This window comes from Protobothrops mucrosquamatus, unplaced genomic scaffold (assembly GCF_001527695.2).
Source record: "Protobothrops mucrosquamatus isolate PMUCROS unplaced genomic scaffold, P.Mucros_1.0 scaffold_132, whole genome shotgun sequence".
Taxonomy (NCBI): Eukaryota; Metazoa; Chordata; class Lepidosauria; order Squamata; family Viperidae; genus Protobothrops; species Protobothrops mucrosquamatus.
Genome location: NW_015386208.1, coordinates 402,456 through 426,081, shown reverse-complemented (window position 1 = coordinate 426,081; position 23,626 = coordinate 402,456). Strand labels below are relative to the sequence as shown.

Here is a 23,626-nt window from a genome sequence, read left to right as displayed (position 1 = left end):
GCGGGCCGCATCTGGCCCCTGGACCTTGTGTTTGACATGTCTGACCTACTTCTTTGATCTTTAAAAAGAACTAAACAAAACATTCTGGGCCAGCCACAATAAGCAAAGACTATAATTGAAAAAAACATAACTGACCTTCCTGGATGATAAACACCTATTGACTGTGACTTTAAAGTGTTTTCAGAGAAAGAAAAAAAATGAATTCTAGCTATCATGGAATCTCAAGAGCTTGCAAAAAGAACTTGTCAAGAAAAACCAATACTTTCCAGGAGGAAATGCTCGCTATATTGCAACTAATCCAAACAACAATGGCTCTAAATCACAATGAAATTAAAAATAACTTTGATTACATAAATGGACATATTTTTATGTTAACCTCACAACATAAGAATTTTCAGAAAATGAAAGAATCTACCAATGGAAGGGATTGTGATTTAACACTGATGGAGGAAAACACACAAGATGTGACTGAAGCACCAGAACTGGAAGAGATAGTCCTCATCCCAGAATCACAAAACAAAGCCGAAGATAAGAAGAAAAGCCTGACAAAATGGATTACAGAGATACTAAAAAATCTATGGCTTGAGAGACAAAAAAAGATAAAAGAAATCAACATCTTACCTGATTTGTCTCTCCCATCCTTAACAACATCCACAAGAAAATGGCAAGACTTTTTCACTAAGTGGAATAGATGGATGAGGAAAGCCATTTGGTGAAAGAAAAAGACTAAAATCATAGAAGATGGGACCTATCAGAAGCAATTTTTAAAGATTAAGCATTTGTTTGAATATGGTTAAAATACAATATGGTCTGCTCAACAAGTAACTATTGAATGGAATAGAGTTAAAATATGAAAAAATGGGGGATATAAATGAATTTTAGTTTGAGAGAGAGATGTTTTTTTTCCTCTTTTTCTTTTTCTTCTTTCTTATTCTGAATAGTGTACTTTTTTATGATATGAGAAATGTAATTGTTGGGAGGATTATTGTAAGGGAAACAGCTTAGATATTTAACCATAAATCAATTTTGAGAAAATCTTAACAGATAAAAATGATTTCAACTTTGTGGGGAAAAAAGTCTAAATGAGAATGTTGAAAACAGGACATATAACGCAACCAAGAGGACTAACTAGAAAAAAAGTTCTATATTGATGCTATTACTTTGGATAAATGTTGAAAATACTGAGCTAATAGTTGCCTGTACAAAAGAGATTATTTTTCAATGACAAATTAAAGCACAAGGTGTAAGTGAGCACTTTGCAGGCCAAGAAACAGTAGAGAGGATGTATACCCAAGAGACCTGTTATCAACATTGCTTACAACTCACTTACCCAAGAGACCTGTTATCAACATTGCTTACAACTCACTGTTATCAACATTGCTTAAATTCACATCTGGATTATCAACCTACATTGGAAAAAACCTTTGATGCTAATGAACAAATGATTTTTAGCACAGAAATTAAGGATGTCACCCCAGAAGGGCAAGCTGATGTGCAGAATCCAATTGATTTCTTGACAGATAAAAAATCAACAGAAGAAGAACAAAATAACACTAAAGAGGATTATACATCATCTTATATACAATCCATTCGGATTTTGGATGACTCAAAAGTGACTGCAATTAAACTATACGCAACTTCAAAAAGGATGGGGATTGAGGTCCAATTACGAGCTAATGGAATTTTTTATTTAGGAATGTATTAACGAATGAATTGTATTTAGAAATGTATTAATTTGACTATATTATGTTAATTGATAGAGAGGGAAATTTTAAGAAATTATTTGAGCCGTATGCTTATGATGTTATTGTATTCAACTGATTACCCTATCTCCACGTTGGTTCTTAAGCTTCTTGGTGCAAAAATGAAAAAAACAATAAAATTGTTTGGAAAAAAAAAAGAAACCTAGGCAGCTACGTTCTCTTGTTTATTACTAGTGTTCAAAACCTGTATGATAAACATCTGGATTTTGGGAAATAATCAAGCATACTAACTAGGAAAAACAACTCCTTTTTGTATTGTTTACTTTGTCTGCATGTGTGTGTCTGTGCATTAAATCTGACAAAGTTTTAAAATAAATAAAAACAAATATAAAATACATATACAAAATTCCCATTCCTAATCCTGTATAACAGAGTTTAAAATCTAAATCAATATGGTGAACTGACTATACTTTAAGCATTCCTGATTTGAAGTGGCCATTTTAAGAATTTTGTCCCACATTGTACACACACGTACACACACACACACACACACACACACGGACAGACACCATTAAATTATGGAGAGTGCAGTAGCAGCTGGTTTTAGTCGTGCTGCTTTTATTTGGATCCAATTTAGAGGTGGAGGGGTGGGGGTGAGGAAAAATCAAATAAGAAGCATTTCTCTGTGTTATATGTGTTTTATGCTTTTTTTTACAGGCAAATGGCCAAATGTGGATGGTGCACATACATTAAGTCAGAGTCGCTCTGCTGTCAAGCTTTGCAAAAATGATGTGCTTTGTTTATTGAGACTGCAAGCAGGTTGCTAACTGTGAAAAATGTGCACATTATAAATAACCAATATGCTATGGAGAATGTAGGTTGCCAAATGTAAATCCTTCCTTGGTTTGTTGCTTATTGAGTTCTGTGAACAGGGTCAAAAAGTGCAAGTGTGTGGATTAAGGACTTCAGCCCAATTACTGTAGAAATATATATTTGCTGTTATTATATTATTCATGGACTGTGCCGTTCAAGTAAATCAGTTGTTGTTGCTTTTTTTGTTCCACTACTTCAGGGTCCATTTGTGAAGGCAGGTCACAAATTGCTTCCACAATTTATTGTAGAAATAGTTAAAATGTTTTTTTTTTTTAAAAAAAAGATTCCTACAGCCATTTTTATAGTTTGACATTAAATAGCATTTGGAAGGGACTAGCAATTATCTATTTTTGAGGTCTAGGAGGACAAATTAAACAGTAAGCAACTTATTTTGCTTTCCCATTGTTCCATATTGCAGCCCCCTAAACATTGTAAGTTTGTTCTGTCAGAACTGGTGGGTACATCATTTCTGTCTAGAAAATGTTTTGCTTCATGATGCAGAACAGAGGAGGGATCAACCAATGTCTTTTTTCTAGCTCTATTCTGCATTAGTTAAGAATATAAAAGGGTTAAAACTAGATAGCTAAAGATGCTCCTTTTCAAACTGTCCAGTACTAACTATCCACAGCATTTGTCAGCCCTACAAATCAGGCCAGACTAAGAAACCATTGTCCTATATATTAGGACTACATTTATTGTAACAGCAAGAGTAACAGAATCTTGCAAGTCTGAATGTGCTTCACTTATCCCTCCTTATACCTTTTGGTGAACTGGGGCCTGGGATATTTTATCAAATTAGTTTCTTGGACTGGACTTAAACCCTGCTGATCTGCCCATTGCCTTGACTGAAGCACTCCTGTTTTTTAAGACCTTTCTACAGTATTGTTTTCAGTGGATCTGGAAGAATATTTATTTATTCATTTAATTATCATATTCATATGACCACTCATCTCACAGAATGTGACTGTGGGTGACATACAATAAAACCATAACTAACAATATTAAAATAGAATGCCATTTAAAAATATTGATGTTGTTATTTTAAAAGGGCTAGGCAAGAGCATTGGATGTTATGAACAGGGGAACCACCCCACGCACCTGTTGTAACAGCCAAGTGCTGAGGGATTTCTGGAAGGATGGCAGGAAATGAGCAGAGAACAGCCAAGTGTTCAGGGGAGGGGGGGACCACAGAGTGGATGCCATGAGAAAAAGGCTCATCTTCCAGTCCCACCAGATGTAACTCTGTAGTTGATGGGACCCACAGCATAATTCTTCTACCCGATCTGATGAGATAGGCAGATGTCACTGGGAAGAGGCAGTTCCTCAATAACATGAACCCATGCCATGATGGGCTTTAAAGGTCCAAGTCAGCTCCTTGAATTGGACCCAGAAACAAACTGACAGCAAATGCAGCTCTTGGAGTGGAAGTGTAATGTGTACTATTATAGAGGCACACATATCTGCCCACACTGCTGCATTCTCCATCAACAGAAGCTTCCTGATAATCTTCAAAAGGAGCCCGGTGTAGAGTGCATTACAAGTGGTGACCAGGACATGAGTGACAGTGAGCAATTATCTCCTTATGACAGATAGAACTGAGAATGTGGGTTGTCCTTACAAAGTCTTTTGCCCTTTTATGTTTTGCCAGTTGTCCCTTCCCTGCTTTTGCCTGCTTTCCATATGTTTTACCAGTTAACTATTTTTGACATTAGCTAATGCTTAATAAATAAATTTCAAACTACATATTTGCTAGCTGAACTGACTGGCAGTTGTGTTTGCTCTTGGGGGGGGGATCAAGGGATTGACTGGGAATGTGCTGGATACAAATTAAACTGGAAATTAGCCACAATAATTTTCAAAAAGCAAACAAACAACCCAACCCAGCCAAATTGAAACATTCCAAAGGAATATCCAAGTGGGGCAATTTATTCTAAGTTTAGGGCAAAGTTTCTTAGTTTCTTTTATGCATATCATTAACACAAGTTAATATATTAAATCCTTTTTAACAGTTATGTTAAATAACCCCTTTCAAAGTTCAATATTTTTTTGCAATACTTCGTGACAACTTTTAGAAATTAATATTGCTAAACATGATGACTCAGGTTGAGTTCTAATTATGTCACTGACACCAACTCTTTAAAGATGAAATCTGCTTCTATTCTTTACTAGCTGTAAAACACAATAAGTTACAGTAAGGTACCAAAAATTATACAGTATATTATTTCCAGCAGTGAACAAATAAATTACTGACATAGATGATATAAAGACAGTGACAAAATTGTTGCAAGAATAGAACATCTGGTTCACAACAAGATCTCTAAATCACACATCACTTTGATTAAACTGATACCTTAAATCTTGAAATGTTGCCTGTCCTGCTTGTGCTGATTCAGACTGTGCTTGGCATTCAATGCAGCCTAGGTAGGTTTTCAATACTGCTTCTCATTTTCTAACCGTTGTTAGGGATTCAGTATTCTATGATCAGATTCTTTATCACTAATATTTAACATTGAGAGAAGTAAAAATGAAGGAATGTATACTTAAGTTTTGTGTCTTCCTATGTATGAGAATTATAAAATAGAACTTGGAAAACAAGTTTTTAATGGATATTTTGATATGTTCTTAAAGGGTGTTTTAATTGGCACAAATTACACCAACATTTGAAGCTGAGCTTCAGAAGGTATTTCATATATCCTGTTTTCCTAGGGATTAGTGACATGGATGGTTGCTAAGGAAATAGAGAAAATTTAAACAAAGGTTCTTCTCTTTAAGGAGAAACTTTTGTGCATTTCCCGGGGCTGTTTATTGGATCATTTATTTTGTGGGACTTTGTGCTTTAAATAGTTTTTTTTTTTTTGCCAAGCCACATCTAAAGTTAGTTTGATTTATGATTCAAGAAAGCTATTGGCCTACTACTTCTTGCAGCCACATGAATAATCTGTCCTTTTGAAAGAGCCTTACTGGCATATGCAATGCAGAATTTGACTTCTTTTCCTGTTGGCATGTCTGTACAGACATTCCTTCATCATAATTTTTAATCAATGCAATGGAAATGGCACCAGTTTTTGCAATTATGGCCACTGCATTCCTAAGAGGACCGGTAAAAGAATTTATTGTGCTACCTTTTATAAGTTGACTATTGGGAAAGTAATTATACCCTGAGGAGAGAGGAACACACTGATCTCTCAGTTTGGAAATCCTTTAGGAAGATTTTTTTTCTAATGCACACAGAGCTCATTTAGATATTACATATCTGTCTGAAATATGAAAAGCCCCGCTAGAGTCCTGAAAAAGAAGGTACAAATTTTTCCAACTTTTTATCTTACCAGAAAATGTGTAGCTGCATAAAAAAAAATGCAGCTACTTGCGGTAGGGCCACTGAATTGTGATAATGTAGGCAATATATATTCCATATTGTGGCAGAGTATAATATGTAATGGACCACAATTTCTTCAGAAAAATATATTTTGAAAGCCTAACATTTCTGTCTCAGTTCCTAAATCTTGATATGGACCTCGGAAATATTCATCTCTGAAATTCTAGAGAGATATTGCCAATCAGCATAGATGGTATCAGATTAATGGATCAATATGTTAAACTCTGATAAGGTAATTTCTGTGTTTCCTAAAATAGTTAAATTATGTCCCAAAGGTGCTTTTTCAGGAAGCAACTTTCTTGTTTTTCTTTGAAGATGTTTCACTTCTCATCCAAGAAGCTTCTTCAGCTTTGGTACAACCATGACCTGGATGACTGAGAATCTCCATAGACATTTAGTTAAATTATGATCTGTAAAGTTTTATTGTAGAAGGCAGTTCATAAATAATAATGCAGTTCATAAATCCAAGCCAGTCCAGGAATCAATACAGAAGTAAATCACATTAAAATTATGGGCAGATTTTAAGATTTATTCTGGATAGTCTGGATAGTTTTGTTCTGTCCACCTCTACCCTCTGTTATATCCACCTTTGTTAATAGTTTTGTCTACTGTAATCTTCCATCTGTCAGATCTAGACTGCAAAAATATACATGACTAATACAGGTAGTCCTTGATTTACGAGCACAATTGAGCCCAAAATCTATGTTGCTAAGTAAAACATTTGTTAAGTGAGTTTTGCTCCATTTTATGACTTTTCTTGTCACAGTTGTTAAGTGAGTTACTGCAGTGGTTAAATTAGTAACATGGTTGTTAAGTGAATCTGGCTTCCTCAATGACTTTTCTTGTCAAAAGGTTATGAAAGGTGATCCCACGACACCGGGCAACCGTCTAAATATGAGCCAGTTGCCAAGTATCTGAATTTTGATCATGTGACCATGGGGATGCATCAATAGTTGTAAGTGTGAAAACTGGTCATAAAGTACTTTTTTCAGTGCTGTTTAACTTTGGTCACTAAACGAATTGTTGAAAGTCAAGGACTACCTGTACATAACTTCAAAAATTAAACATCTTTTTGCTGCCATTTTCAGTCATCCATAGCTGTCCTGTCCTGACATCCAGTGGGATGAAATTGGGGGAGAGTAAAGTTACACAGAGGCTCACCCAAATACTATGTGTTTTTATGTATTTGAGAGAAAATGGGGGGAGGGGAAGAGAAAACAAAGAAAGGTTCTTATGCATGTGAAAGAAAGGTGTGTGAGGGTGGATAGGCTGTATAACTGTAGGATTTTTTAAACTGGAGGTGCATTTATTTGTAAAAACAATCACAAACCATAGTTTTCTTTTAATTTGTCATGTCTTCCTTTCTTAGATTACCTTACTGGTTAGTGGTTAGCTCACTAAATGAAAGGGGAAAAAAACCCAACCAACTTGATAGCGATCACATAACACACTGACAAATGTCCTCCTCTCAGCTTCAATACATGACATCAATAACTGAATCTTACTGTGATCTGATTGGCTCATTGCCAAAACAAGATGACAACTGATTGGCTCTCTAAACACTCATGCTCATTGGCTACAATCAGATGAAGGAAAGCTACCTGATATCAACCTAAGCAAGTTGTGCTTCCTTTCCCTGGTTATTTGGCTATAACTTTTCATAGAATACAGTACAGATAATTGAACAAGCTTTGTTGCATTACATTCTTGATTAAATTATCTTTCCATTGATATATAATTTTATGGTACTACTCCAAAAAAAGTGGTGTTATTAGCCATCAAACCTCAAAAATACACTTTTCCCAAAAGGTTTCCACAATTTTGGCCACTACTGTATGTATACCTGGGCAGATAGCTTCACTTGTAGAAATGCTAAACATTTTTTTCTCTTTGTAGAGTAAGTATAAACTAAAAAAACTTAAATTTCAAATGGAGACTACTTTCCATTTTGTCAGCTAGATCAATATGAGAATGGAAATTCTTTACTGTTGTTTCCATAGCAATTTATCACTGCTACTGTCACAATTGACATCAGTTATCACAATGAACATCACCTCCAACTTAAGGCTTCAGAAATGCCAATTTCACAGTCTGTGCACAATGACAACTACTTCTAGCTTAGTAGTATGAAATATCACTACAGTTTGTGTATGTGTTTTGGGAGTGGGAGGTTTAAAGGAAGATGTTAAGCTTATATATGAAAGACAACTCAGAAAGATTTGGGGAGAGGTTTATGAATTACTCTAGCAATTCCATAGAATAAAATCAAGACACTCCTATTTTTTTCTTATTTAAAACTTTATGGGAATTCTTTCATAGCAAAATTTGGAAATTTCCAATCTAATAGCCATAGCATTTTTTTCCCTGTGCAATGGGAATATAGGTATAGAGAGCTATGAAATATGTGTCATGAAAAATTACAGAAATAAACAGAAGTCAAAAAAGTTAAGAGCGTCAGACAAACAGGGAAATATAATTACATGAAATAAAGAATGTCAGTCACTATAAGAACAAATGGCCTTAAGGCACATCATGAATATCTGATCAAAGAATCACAAGTTTCCTTGTAGCAGAAAGGGATACACACATGGTCACTACGTACAAAGGATTATGGTCAGAGATGCAAAGTAAATTATATATTCCATGAATTAAACATGGGAGGAAAAAGGGGAATTCTCAAGATACAAATAATCCATGTTTTGTGGAAGTTGAGCAATGCTAAAAATTCTATAGAAAAGAAGACATGGAGTGGATCATGAAAAATATTTTTCATAACATACTATAATGAAAAATGCAGTCACCCATACACTTTCCTATTTATAGTTTGCAAGAAATGTAAAGGGCATAAAATATTATAAGACATACTGAAATGGAATGAAGCTATGCAATAGCACTATTGTGTATTTGTGACAATGCAAAAATCGGCAGGAATCCATTGTAAGCAGGGTGCTTATTTGATCAAATCCCACTCCCAATGCATGAGACTATCAGTTGGTGTGCTGGGACTCCTTGGTAGGAAATTCTGTAGAGAGAGATGTTATAGTTCAGCACCATAGCATATTTTGTGGGGGGGAAAGCCTTTTCTAACATTATTCTATAATATTTCCAGTTTCAAATCAGTTTGACTGGAATGGCTGGTGACAACCTTGGCCTAAACCATTGGCAATAAAACCTGGAGCACGGCTTCAAGGCATACCACATAAAAAGCAAGTTTGTGCCTGGTCAAGGCTGGAATAGAACTGGGAATATTAAGTTCTGAGGTTATAGAAAAGTGGTGATAGAAATATTATAACTAAAAAATAAAAAGGTGGAATGTTAGTCAATATAAGGCAGGTTTTTATATTCACATACTGTACCTTATCGTTGAGTATTTTGTTATATTTCTTATATTGAAAGAGAGGTTCCATATTTGTATTACAGCTCTAAAGAGCTGTAATTTATATTCCTGGGAATATGTGTGCATAACAAATCATTGGTAGAATTCATTGTGATCTCACATAATACATAATTCTTAATATTTTTGCATGTCTATGTTCAGCTTACTAAAATCATTTGCATTCTACACAAGTGTAAAAATCATAGTTTTGCATAAAACCTTGAATAATATTTCACATAAAGGTATAGATCTGTTTTGAACAATGAAAAGTGGAAATTAAAGATAGATGAAATTCAGTTACCCCATCAATTCAAGATAATAAATTGTGCTAGAATAAGTAATGTTTGTAGAGAATTCAAGAATACTTACTGCAGTTTACAGGATAAGTACAGATTTATAACCAATTGTGTAATTTCAAATGTAATTTCAACATATCTTTTTTACAATGCTCACAGTAGAGAACATCAGCTGTATTAACAGGACTTCTTTATCAAAATTATCTCAAAACAAGCCACCAACCACTGTACAGATACAAACCACCACATTTTTAATTCATACATGAATAGGAGGGAGTTAAATTCCTTTGACAATCTATGGACATAAGCCCACAAAATCCTTAAATTGTACAATGTCAAAAACACAACCAGTCCTTCCCAAAGGGGAAAAGAGAAGAAACAACAAAGAAGTGGATCTGTGTTTGAGTGATGGACAAAACTTGTTTACACTTTCTATAAAATTCAGACATTCCAACAAAGTAATACTTTGAATATTGCCTCACTGAACTAGTAAAAACTAGATTGCTTTTATTTGTTTTGTGATTTCCAGATTGCCAGTATCTGTAGCAAAAAGATTGAGGAAAAAAAGTCATTTCATGGCACTATTTCATTGGATTTAGGCAATGGTATATTCTGTTGCTGTTGATTTTCCTTATTGATTTGGTAGCTGTGAAATCCATATGCTAATGCTTCTAATGATCAACCATTCCTTTTGGCTTTTGGTAACAAGTATTCTCATGCAGTTAATATCAAAAAGAACTTTGTGCTCCACACCTATGATTTCCAAATTTCCATTTTTAAATTCTCCTAGTCTCAGGAAGGTAGTACATTGCCTTTCCTTTTTGCCCCCAACAGTTTTTTCCCCAACTTCCAGAGCACCATGATGCAAAACATCATTTTGTCGGTCTTCAGTACCAGTGACAATTTTGATTCTGCTAATTTTAAGAGGCCTATCAAAGACAATGACATAAAAATCTCCAGTTGAGGGTGCTTTCGCCCAGAAGTATTCATCCACACTACTATATGCCTTGCTCGCCTCATAATTCTCAAATACATTCATATTGGTATGCAAGTTGGCAGGAGGGTTATCTGGAAGGTCAAATGAATCCTCTTCAAAGTCATCATCTTTTAATTTATTTTCAGCTCCTTTGTAAGATGAGTAATATCCCATGTGCTGAAAAAGGGATGGTTTGAAACGTATGACATCCTTTTGAGCCAACAGCCCACGGAAATGTATCAGCAACCAATCACAAGGCATTTCCTGGTAGAACATCAATAAAAAATGAGCCAGGCGAGGGAGATCATGGGAATGATACAATTTCCCAATGTAACCCAACTTGGAAAATTCTAAAGTTACCCAGTAGGTTCCCTCTCGTGAAGTTATGACTTTTTTAATAACAGTCAAAAAGTTTTTTGCACATCGAACATCATCTTCTAACATTACATAATAATCAGAAAGGTTAGCACAAAAGTTAAGCAAGAATGCATAGTCAACATTTTGCTTGGAACGAAATTTCACCCGGTCTTCTGGATCATTGTAATTTCTCTTAAGCCCATCCAAAACTGGATAATATTCTTCTGGTGTATGGATTACCATTAATCTGCCAGCAATTACATGATGGGCAAATTTCTGTGAAATATCTTGAACCATGCTATCACACCAGGTGGAGTCAAATTCTGCCAGATGTACTACCACAGCAATTTCTTTCAGTTCTTCATAACTTGACTGCTCAAATATGGACTTGATTGTCTCCAGCAAATAATTCCCTTTTTTCCGTTTGACTGAAGATAATCCAATGGTAAGATATCCTGAATAATAATAACAAAAAATATTTTAAGTTCTATAGAACTGAGCAATAAAAGCAAATTTGGTTCTTATTCATAACAAATGATCTGGAAGATAAAAACATAACCAAGAAATAATTGTGCATGTCCAGCAGGACGTTTCCCTTTTTGCCTTTGTTGCTTTTGAAACAATCCTCCTTGCATATATCTCTTAGTGAACATTTTGCTTTGTCTTCCCATCCATCCATCTCCCTATCTCAAAAAATACAGGGCCTCTTACAGTTCAAGTGGTGGATTTTTAGACTGTATGTGTTCACATGGGTGAGCTAAATTATGCTAAAATGTCTTCCATTGAAAGTGGTGGGATTTTAATTGTACTTAAGTCTATCTGGATTCATGTAAGAATATATTTTGAATTAGCCTTTCAAAATTGCTTGGGAGACATAATTTTGTCACTTTGAATTCAAAGCACCACAACTGACAGTTTTATAAACCATATATTCTCTATTGCACCCTAGTATGTTTGCCTTATCATTTAAGGAGAAATGAGGGCACATTTCTAACAAGCAGTGAAAGCAGTTGCTGTTGTATCAAAATTACCACTTGGTAAATATGGATAAAGAACCTGGGGATGGTTCCTCATGCTCATCCAAACAAACAAAGATCTATTTTTAAGAGCCTGGAAACAAAGAAGAACTAAGAATTCCCTTAATTTCTACAAAGTTTTAGCTATTTATAAGCTATCACACACACACACACACACACACACACGATAGCTGTCTCTATATAGCTATCATTATTAAAATACGGCATAGTTACGCATACAAGTTCTTTGAACAAGCCAGAACTAACAATGGTGCTTGTAGTGCTTTGTTCATCCCAGGAGAAAAGTCATAAAAGAACTCAGCTGGCAAAACCTATCATTTCCTGATATTCTTTTAATTTCTATCATTTGTCTTTCTTCCATTTTTGTTAGGTAGCCACAAACTGTGCCTCAGGATAGAAATCCCTGAAAGAAAGATAAGTTTATGTCCATGTACATTACCTGGTGGCCTAGTTCTGATGGAATCTTTCTCTCTCTCCCCCGTCATTCTCCTCTCATCAACTAAAGACCCTTCCCCTCTTTCTTGCCTAGAAAACAACCTCTCTTTTTATTCTCAGATTCCAAGTTAAGCTGTGACCTTCAATACGCTGAGATGTTCCCTGCTTAGCATTTAAATATGTTTATGTGGTGTTAATGTAATGCTACATCTTTAAAATCTTTACTTTTTTCTTTGCTGTAGCAAGAAATTTAAAACTACATCTGTATATTTCTTTCTTTGCTATAGCAATAAGCTTTGGGATTTTTCTCCTTCACTACTGTAACAAGAAGCTACATCTTTTAATATATTTTTTTGCTTGCTTACTTTTACTTAGTCTATGGCTAAATTCTCTGTATGTTCAATTAAAGAAGACCACTTCTCAAATTCCACTACTTCCTTTTTTTGAACTTGCATTCTCTTTCTCTCATTGAATGCAAGGTATTCCATTCCCCATAGATAGTTAACTGCTCAGGTTCTCTGGGTTTGCATTTGGACTGCAATTATTTAAGAATGCTGGCTTAAGCTGTTAATAGTATCTATTGAATATCAAAGGATTATTTGATAACATTATATGGCTTTTGCATCAAATATTTTTCAATACAATATATTTATGGATTATTAATTATAGCTTCTGATTAAGTCTTCATCACTTCATTTTAGAATTCCAGATTACATAAACTCATTTATAAGTCTCTGGATCCTAGAGAGAAATGATGCTATGTGGTAGGTCTTTTTTTTTTTTTTTTGTAACATGGACCAAAATATGATTTGTTTGTTTTTGCTTTAGAATTTTGTATGCATCTACTGATGATAGTTTGGAAACATAGTTATGCCTTAGCACATTCTAGCAAGTTGGGTGAACTAGCTTTTCTGCCCTAATTCACCTGTATGATCAGGTACTTCGTGGGAGCAATATATGATTTCATGAGCAAAATTGCTATTAGCTGCTTAATGAGAACATGAGAACATGTTCTGTTTCCCAGATCTATGAAAATTGTCATAACTACTGAAACTAGAGCTGCTCTATTTGTTTGATATCCTACTTTTGAAAGGGCAAATGGCTGCAGTCTCTTATATCTAAGCCTCAGCAGAGACAGGGAGCATCTGGCTCACCTTTTCTGGATTTCGAAGTTGAGCAGATTTAGTCCTGGTTAGTATTTGAACTAACCAATGAACCCCAGAGAAGTAAACTAGACATTAAAGTAAAAAATGAAATATCCTTCTGGAAGAAAGCAAAGTCAAGCTGCTTCAATACAGATAGCAAGCATGCCCAGGGGTCCCCCAGAAGTTGAGCTCATCTTGAGGACATCTTTACTTTTATACCATGTAAAGATCAAATTCTAGGCAGATTCAAAGGGTGTTCCCCTGTTAAGTGAGATTACAGAGCCCTTTTCATTCTCTCTTCTTTTGGATTGCATATAAGCTTTTTATGTTCTGTGAAAAATTTAATGGCATTGCCCTCTAAAAAGCTGATGAACTTACTTTTGCAACATTTTCTTTGTGACATTTAGAGTAGATAAAAAAAAACTATTTGTTGTTAAGAAAATGGAAAAAATCTGTTACTTACTTTTTCTTATTAAAGGTGTACCAGCCAGATAGCGATAGGAAACATTTATTGATCCTGAGAAGTTGGACAGATCTTTAAAACTGTGAACATACCGCTCTGAATTTAATTGATGTGTTGCCGTATCTCTGATTAACTGCTTATCTCCATTCTAAAAGTTGGGAGAGAAAAGAAAAACAAAATAAAAGATACACAGCATAACTACTGTAAGAAGTGGAGGGAAAAATCTAGCAATATGAACAATATCTTGTATTATTTATCTGCTTCAATCTTACTTTACATTTATTCCAGTTACAGACATGTTTAACATGGCAGTTCCAAATGAAGACATTATCACTGACATCCAAAGCAGCATTAATCAAATTGAGCCAAAATTTCATAATGAATGCGGAGAATGGAAATGCATATTTAGAAATATGAATCTGTACTGGCATGCTGGACCAAGATACAAAGTGGATACTATATTTTCCTCATCTCTCCACTATCCTAAAAATTTCCTCTGATTTTATAAGCACTCTTTTTTCCCATTATGCCACAGTTATCAATTAAAACTAGGTACTATTCAAATCAATAGTATTGGAGATTTATGACACTCAGTTTCCATGATATCTGAATACTTACAGGTTTAACAGTTTGTAGATTTGGAAATGAATGTTTGCTTAGTCCCTTTTCAGATTCAAGATCAGGAATGTCCAAGAGGTAGAAGGTGTTGGATCCTATGTATTACTGTGCCACACTTACTAACTTACCTCTTTACTCCATTTCTAAAATTAATTACAATTATTTTTGTATAGCTGATGGGTGAGAACTGTCTGTTCTATGATCCTCTGGGAAATGTTTCCAGAATTGAAAGGGCTGTAGTCATTGTTGTTAGACTTCTCTAAACTGGGTCAACAAAAAAACATCAAGAATAGGTTTCCAAGATATGAAAGCTCAGATAAATTGTTTGATTATAAAAAAGGTAAATAAGTCATTGTTTAAGAATTCTAGTGATTGTTGTGAATGAATGCAAGATTTGTGTACAATGAAAATAAAGTTCAGATTCTCCTTACAGGTTGTTTTTTTGCCTGCCCATGCAGTCAAATAATCTACAAGCTTATCTTTTTTTGGACAAGGACACTTTTCATCTGACTCTTGTTTTGGTAATAAACTCAACTAGTATCAGGATGTTTGTGTTCATTTGATGAACAGCCCTCCAAATAATAATAACATCAACAACAACACATTATGGCCTGAACATATCTGAGATAAAATGATATGGCCTGTCTTAGTGCATGGGAGAATAATCCCTGGAACAGAGGGGACACCCTCTGTGATGAATGACATGTGCTATCTAAAAGATCAAAGACAAAACACTATAAGCATCTAGATATTTAACAGGTGGTTGATGAGGGGCCGGAGTGCAACAAACAACTTGTTCTTGTTGTTAAAGGCTTGACACAGTGGCAGGTAAGTATAGGTAGTTCTCAGGTATGGAACTACCAAAAATCCTAAGGAGAAAGCAAGTAGTGTTAAATACTCCAAAATGTAATGGGCTAGAATCCAATCCCTTTTGTTTGAGAATAATGAACTCTATATTTTTTTTGCTTTGGTAACAGACTGAAGTTGTTTGTTTAGAACTGTCACGTTTATTAATTTTGATTTCTTTGAAACAATGGCAAAGAATCACAGGAGCCAATAGTATTCCCTCTATGAGACCAGCAAGACTGCCAAAAGTCATAATTCTGTCTGTCTGTCTGTCTGTCTGTCTGTCTGTCTGTCTGTCTGTCTNTATCTATCTATCTTAGGTATTAACTCGATAATATCTAGCAGTTTAGTGCATTTTTCCTGCAGTTGCACCCAACGTTATAGGAAAGAGGGTAGTGGATGTTATATTAGTAGGGGAAAATTGAGAAATTTAATGGATTTATGAAAATGACTATGTTTTTATAACAAGGGAAAATCAAGGGTTGTATAGGGATTGTAAAATCAATAAGATTCTGATTTCTAGGATTAAATTAGGTTAAAGGATAAAGTCTTATCTGTTACAAACCTCTGACTTCAGAAGACAGCAAGATAAGAACTCCTGTAAATGGGAAAAATGATTGACTCCAAATCGCATGGAACTTGAGTGTTTTAGACTGAAAATAAAAGTTTAAAAATTCTTCTTATGACACAGCTGAGATAGAAGGAGGTCCACTCAGTTGCCCAACATGCCATGCTAAAACAACATGAATGTCTCCATATGGAAGTCCCATGAGTTCACTCCAGTTTGATGTGGTCTTTTCTCCTTCAAGGCCATCTCTGATAGTCAATATTTCATTATTTAGCTAAATAATCATAAATTAAAATGTTGTTTTGCAATATGGTTATTGTTATTATTCTATTATGTGTGGATATTTTGAATGCTAATTAATGTTTCATTTAACTAAGTCAGATAGAGTGCTCAATGTACCCCTGGCTTTTTACTATAGATTAATAAAAAGAGAGTAATATAATACTTTTATTGTAAAATCTGTTTTCTCCTACTCCTGGAAATAAGGCTAGAAGCTAGGATCTCAGATTTTCTTTGAAATAAGCACTGAATGTGATTTCACTAATACAAAATTTGATTGTCTGAACAATGCTTCCCTGTGATTCATCTATCTCTTCTGTATAAGTGCCTTCTTTAATGCATCTCAAAGCTAGGTTTCCTCTACCGGTATTCTGGTCTATGTCTCAGGGGATATTCATGCAAAAACTACTTTGTTGCAATTTCACAAAGGAGTTCTTGCATTGAATTTTAGTCCTTTTTCATGGAAGTTTAATGTGGTTAATGCTGGTAAGCAGTTTTAGTCATAGTGCATGCCTGGAAACAAGAGAAATTTAAATACACTTAAAAATTCAAAGAAGTCAATGTCCCTGCATTTTGTCTCCATCTTTTGAAAAGACTCAGCAGTAATGCAATCTATTTCCAACTTCTGACAGCTGTGTGTCTTCTCACCTCCTCCTTTGTCCCTTAGCTGCCTCTGCCAATTTGTTTTTTCTCCATACCTTTCCCAAGGGAAGATTACAAAGTAAACTGAACTTCTTTCTTGTTCTCTCCTCTCTCACTGAGTCACTCTGAAAAAGGTGACTGGGTATTTACCAAAGAAGGAGGTGAAGCAGAATATTTGATCATAAAAGGGGGGAGGGTTACTAGATATTTTCCAGCTATGTTCTGACATCAAGTGTCTATATTCACTCTTGTTTGACATGACCTCTCTACTTATTTATAAACTGCTCATTCTCTGAAGGATATATATTGGTAGGTTATATTAATTAATTAAGATAAAACAATAGGGCCAAGTGTAATACATAATGAGCTAAAGTGAAAGATATATTACATATGTCTCACTGACAGAGAAGCAGTGAAGGGACAATGGCATGTTTAGAAAAAGGACTTAGAAAAAGTGAGTGATTAAAACCAGGTCTTCATCTGGCACAAAAGGCAAATATTGTTAACATTAGGAAGGTCATTCTAACTTGTGTTGCACTTCTATTATCACTGCCTCAATCACTTTCACATGTTCATTCAGGGTCCTGAGGACTACACATCTAAGTACACCTGGAGAGTTTTAAAATGTTTGTTGTTTCCTATGCTTTTAGATTTCAAATACAAAAGCTTTCAGAAAACATAATGAAACCATTTATCTTCTTTATTAATCAGAAGACAAATAATATAATGGAGAAATCAGAAGAGCTGAGAGCTGTGGTCATAAAGAGAGAGAAAAAAGGAAAACAAAGAAACAAGCAAAGAAATCAAAAGCTTGATAAGAGCACAGTGGTTAGAATGCAGTACTGCAGGCTACTTCTGCTGACTGCCAGCTGCCAGCAGTTCGGCAGTTCAATTCTCACCAGCTCAAGGTTGACTCAACCTTCCATCCTACCGAGGTCAGTAAAATGAGGACTCAGATTGTTGGGGCAATATGCTGACTGTGTAAACTGCTTAGAGAGAGGGCTGTAAAGCACTGTGAAGCGTTATATAAGTCTAAGTGCTAGTGCTGTTATTAAAGTTCAACATCTATACTGGATCTATTTACAAATGAAAATAAACCATTAATTATTTTAGCCATGGTTTGTTGAATAAGCTAAAAACAAGACAGATGAGCAGGATAATCATTTGGCCAATTCCTGATTTGTTGTATATCCTTTCTAAGGCAATCTTGCCTTGAACCTCTGTGGATTGATTACAGGTTTGTTGCAAAACAAAACTAACCTATCAATAAGCTATGATTTCCTGTTCACCTGATACACTAAACTAGAAGTAGGAAAACACATTGTTTACTGGGAGCTATAACTGAGCCAATATCATATTTAGCTGAACTTTTTAGTAATGTTTTGCAGAAACAATGACAATGATGTCATAATATCATTAATTCATAATGTCCCACAGCTAGCTATGGCAGGTCTTGAAGAAACATTGCAGAGAAATATTAGGGAAAGGTAGGAGAGTTTCTTCTTTTTCTAAAAAAAAAAACCTGTAAAAATTGGTAGGAAACAATGTGTCTGTATCTTGACATTTGAATTTTGGTGGGTTGGTAGCTTTATGGAAGCTATAAAAATCTGATCTGATTATTTCTAAAGGTACTTTGCTGTTCAATGTGAATTCAGAATGGATCAAAAATTATGTATGAAATTAAGTTTTGAGGTGATGAAAAACATCAAAGCAAAATAGAAATTCTCAATCTTTATCTGCTTGTAGTCTGCTTAAACTATAATTTGTGTTCCTACCTATAGTCAACAGAAACTTGGTTTCATAATATATTTAAATGCATTCTCCGAATGGGCCTTAAAAATCTCAGGAGAATTATACAAGCAAAGCTGAGACTTGGCAATTAAATGTATCAGTTTTGTTTTAAAAGAAACAATGAGGGACAAACCTTTTTTATTATTAAAAAAAGACAAATTAAGTGTAAGACATCATGCCATCTGGGAAGTTCACATAAAGATCTGAAAACAAGCAAAACAGAAATAGCATAAAGTGCAATAAATAGAAAGCAACAGGATGCACCTAGAGGATCTCGAGTAATTAGCAAACCAAAGTGAATCAATGAATGTGACAAAAACATGATATAAACCAGATCAAATTGAATCAAAAGTGAGGGGGTGTGAATAAATAAAATCTTACAAAATATTTTAATGCAAACAGTGCCGTTAGAAGAAGCTATATTTCAAAACCCTAGTGGACTAAAATGGCTAAACAGGGAATTTTCTTACTTGTAAAAAGAAATGTGATTAAAATTGGAATATTCATCTACAAAAGCAAATTTTGTCAGTGATAAAATCTGTATCAAATCAAACATGAATTATAGTCAGTTGGAAAAGGTATTTTGACTAAGTCAAATGGTCCTTTAAAAAAATCAGATTCTCTAGAAGTCTCCCATGCAAGAAGGAACAATAGAAGTCATTTTTGACTCTAAGGTTGTGAACATCAAATTATTACCCATCAATTCCATATCTTTGGCTGGCAAAGAAATCTAGCTACATGCTGTTGAAAACAGAATTGTGGTATTGATAAACTTTTGAACTAAGTCTGCAAGCAATTTATATGTTCCTTGCCCTGATATTTCTTACTGGGTCTGAATTTTTTTTTTGAAGGAATCCAGTTTCTGAGAAAGAAGAACATATTTACAGCAGCACATGGAATTCTATTTCCACTGTGCTACAACTTCTGACCAATAGTAACCTTCATTATACTGAACATGGATTCTTAGGGTGATACCAGACAACCCTTGACCGGCTGAGCCATCCTTTCAGAGATACTTCCTTATCTAAACAGGGAATCTGAATGACCATGGGAGGGCAAAAAGGCAGTGGGAGCAGAAGTGATTTCTGACATCCTGCTGGCTTCCACACTGAATTTTCTACTGGGAAGTTGGAAAGCAGCATTAGAAATCTTCCCTTTTCCTTTCTGTTTCTCTTTCCCTCTCCCTTCCCAGCAGACAGGTAAGTGATTGTTGCTGGGTATGGGAAGAGCCATAGGCAGTGGTGGGATTCAGCTGGTTCATACCACTTTGGCAGATTTTTTGTTGCCCAGGTCCAGAATGGACTTCCGGAAGCGGCATCCACACAGAGAACTGGTTGTTCACATATTTGAATCCCACCACTGGCCATAGGATTGCAACAGTGGCTGGGAAACTAGGAAAATGTCATGGAATGTATAAAATGAGCATTATATGATACAGCCCAGCAACCCCAAAACAGATACAACTTCCCTGAATTTCATTCCTTTGGGTCCTGGATTTTGGATGCATATCTGAGTTAGCCTATTTGCAGGTACATTGGTTTAAAAACTGTTGCCCTGTGATGCATTGTTTCACGCAGTTCAAGTTATGGGAATGAGAGGTTTAGCATTATATAGATTTGCTGTTCCATTTGTACTCATAAAATCATGCAGGAATAAGGTTCTATCAGAGACTGTTATATTTGTCTTATTTCATCTTTTTGTCAGTGCACCCTTTCCTCATTTAGTAACTGCAATTTGTTCCAGTGACTTTGTTGTTAAGCAAAATGGTTGCTAAGTTAACATGTGACCAGGTGGAGGGGAGAGGAGGGAGGGAGACTGTGAAGATTGCTGGTTGCTGTCATCTAATTCAGGCAAAGCTCTCTCATGCAGCTATGCCATCATTATTGTGACTCCAGCATGCACTGTTGTCAGGCATAGAAATTTGGTTATGAGTCTGCATATTGGTCAGAAAATGATTTTTGTTTTACTATGGTTTATTATTGGTTTATTGCAAACAGTTACTGAGATACTGTGGTTGTTAAACAGGGAGCTGGTATAAATGCTTTTTCCCCCCTTACTAATGTTGTTGCACAGAGATTTGATTTGAGGATTTGACCAAATTTATAAAGGAAACGCCTTTCCAAAATGGACTGACAATTTGACTCAAACCATTGAATTAGATGCCTCTAAATTAATTCAGTGATTTGGAAGGGCTTTGCTAACAATATTTAAAAATCCAGATCAAACTAATTGCAATTTGACTCAGATCATCAACTGAAAATTTAAATTAAACCAGAACTCTTTCTTTACACTACCCTGAACAATTCATTTTTTCCTTTGGACTTTTGCACTTTATTTGCTTTTGTTTAGAAGGTCTGCTTGTTTTTGTTATCCTGTGTTATTAAAGAGCAATTAATTCTATATAATATCCAACTTACCAAGACATAGCTATCTTCAATGTACAAGTTCAAGAACAACAAGCAAATGACAAGGACTCCTAGAAAGGATACAGCGGATCGTTTGCGCAAGCACCTCATTTTGTCCCAAAGCTTCAATGTACATCTCACATGGAGATACAGCACCTCCTAAGGGAGAAAAACATAGTAACATTTGATTGGGGGATTTCGCTATTGCTGGAAATTTGCTTTTTTGATTACATTTTTAACAAAGTAAATACATAAATTCATTTCCAGGTTGTAGTTATTCCATAATACTCACTATCTTGGAAAGGCTTGGTAGGAGTTTTTGTTTTAATCTGCTTCCTTTTTAAAACATGTTTCTAGTCATTTTAACTGATTTTTTTTAACTTTTTGGCTAAAATGATCTATCAGTTGCATTTTCTATCTTGGATAAAATAAGGAATACAGTACTCCAGATATGGACATAATTCCCTGCAATTTCCACACAATCATCATGAAAACAAATCTAAGAATAATTTATGTTCTTTTTTTTTTATAGAAGACTATAATTTGGGGCAGATTACATGTTACATAGAATGTAAACTTTTAAAATTGTTATTATTGTTTGTCTGTTTAAATGGAAAACAACCTTTGCAGCCTACTGATTTGACATACAGAGCGGTTAGATAATTTAGTCAAATTACATTGGAAGGAAACAATATGTTAGTTAAAGGAAATTATCAAGGAAGTGAATAATGTAATTGACATGTTTTGATTTTTCTACAATGAAGTTGTAATAATTGCCTTTTTACTAAAAATAACATTTATTAGTAATGCTTTAAAAATCTTGTTAGTTTCTAAATAACCCATTTGGGTGGTTGATGCTTTGAAATAAATGCTGTGCAATACACATGATATTGGGAATACCTTCTAAAACAGGGGTGTCAAACTGCCAGCCCATGGGCTGGTTTCATCATAATGAAGCCATGCCCACCCCATTGCCAGCAATGCAAAAAGAGTTGTGACACATCGCAATACGTCATGTGACGTGGCGAGTTTGAAGCCCGTGTTCTAAAATATGAGTTGGGGAAAAAATATGGCTGCTTTAATGATTTAAGCAAAGGTGCTTTGAATCTGCTCTCATACATTGCGAAGACTTTTCGAAGCACAAGTAAAGTTCTACAACTCAATAATACTCTAAGAGATTTTGCTGCAATTAAAACATCCTGGCTTACCAAATTATTAATGAATGGTGCCAATTAAAGTTTATTGCATTAGCTGCTTCATAAGTTAAAAAGTCTAATTCATGTTTCAAAGGTGAAAGTGCATTGTCATTTTGTTCCTCATGCTATTCAGGAAAAATAAAAGTGTATACCCTATAGATATATATGGAGATGGTAAACAAATTCACATATTTATGTACAATACAGTACATTAAGTACAATATCTGAAAGAAAATAATACCAAAAATGCTGAGTTTCAAAAATAAAATAAAAATAAGATGTTGGTTATATCTAGAATGGCAATACCATTTTGTTGAGAAAAAAAAACCCTTTCCTAACTTCATTACTAATTGTTCTGAAATCACTAGATGGCAGTATGAACTTATAGTTGTTGTTTCTGCAACTATTTTACCTCTTTACAATTAGGTTACAAAAATGCATCATTTTATTTTTTTTTCGTTAACACATTTTGGACCAAATCTGATTTAACACTTTTCCTCTCAAAAGAAGCTTACAAGATATTAAAAAGGTTACATCAGAATTCAAAACTGATGTGGATTTTTTTCCCTCTGGGTGAGGAAAAAATGTAAGGCAAAGACAAAAGCTGTCTGTTCACTAAAAAGGCTGTTTCCAAAATTCATTAACTATGTGGCTGCATATGCCACAGAAATAGAACAGTGAAAATAATTTATTTGAAATTGTGTATTGCATTTTAGAGAGATTAATTATGCACACTTTACAAGAAAACAGAGAAAACAGACAAAGAGAATAAAACAGGAGGAATGAAAAGATAAGCAGTTTTACAAAATATAAATATTATTTCACCTCCAAATCTGTGAAAAGAGGCAACACAATAAGGCTGGCTGAATAAGAGATACAATTTTATTAATTAATTTGGAGATTCTTTAGGGGAGATATGTTCATTCATTCATTCATTCATTCATTCAATTTCTACACTGCCAATCTCTATTAAAATAACAGACTTCTTTCTTTTTACTTGTTCTGCGGAGATCCATACTACTAAAAGTTAAGGATGGAGAATGTCTCCTCACTTTTCTAAGTTCCTCCTGCTTGACTCAAAGTATCAAATCTATAATTAAAAGTTATCTTTGTTCCATACTGTTGATTTACCTTAAAAGTACGTCTAAAGCTTCTGGTTACAGTAATCCTTGTCATTAAGGAAGTTGTCACATTTAAAGGGTGATCCAACTGTTGGATCACCACAAGTCAATGAGATAAATGTA

The 23,626-nt window shown here is 34.7% G+C and overlaps 1 protein-coding gene across 1 annotated transcript; it reads right to left on the bottom strand.

Moving 5' to 3' along the window:
• Positions 1-10,213: 10,213 nt before the first annotated feature.
• On the bottom strand, positions 10,214-22,826 carry MGAT4C (MGAT4 family member C). Its single transcript, XM_029284486.1, has 4 exons — positions 22,803-22,826; positions 21,199-21,345; positions 14,038-14,185; positions 10,214-11,412 (listed from the first exon to the last, which is right to left on the bottom strand). The coding sequence occupies exons 1-4, from the start codon at positions 22,824-22,826 to the stop codon at positions 10,256-10,258; spliced, it is 1,476 nt and encodes a 491-aa protein (XP_029140319.1). The 3' UTR covers positions 10,214-10,255.
• Between the last annotated feature and the right edge of the window lie 800 nt (positions 22,827-23,626).

Coding starts and splice junctions, on each gene's coding strand:
- MGAT4C (XM_029284486.1), bottom strand. CDS start 22,826: ATGATGCATTTTTGTAACCTAATT. Junction 21,346..22,802: donor TGCATTTTTGTAACCTAATT/GTAAAGAGGTAA, acceptor TTTCTCCCTTAG/GAGGTGCTGTATCTCCATGT. Junction 14,186..21,198: donor TTGAAGATAGCTATGTCTTG/GTAAGTTGGATA, acceptor CCCAACTTTTAG/AATGGAGATAAGCAGTTAAT.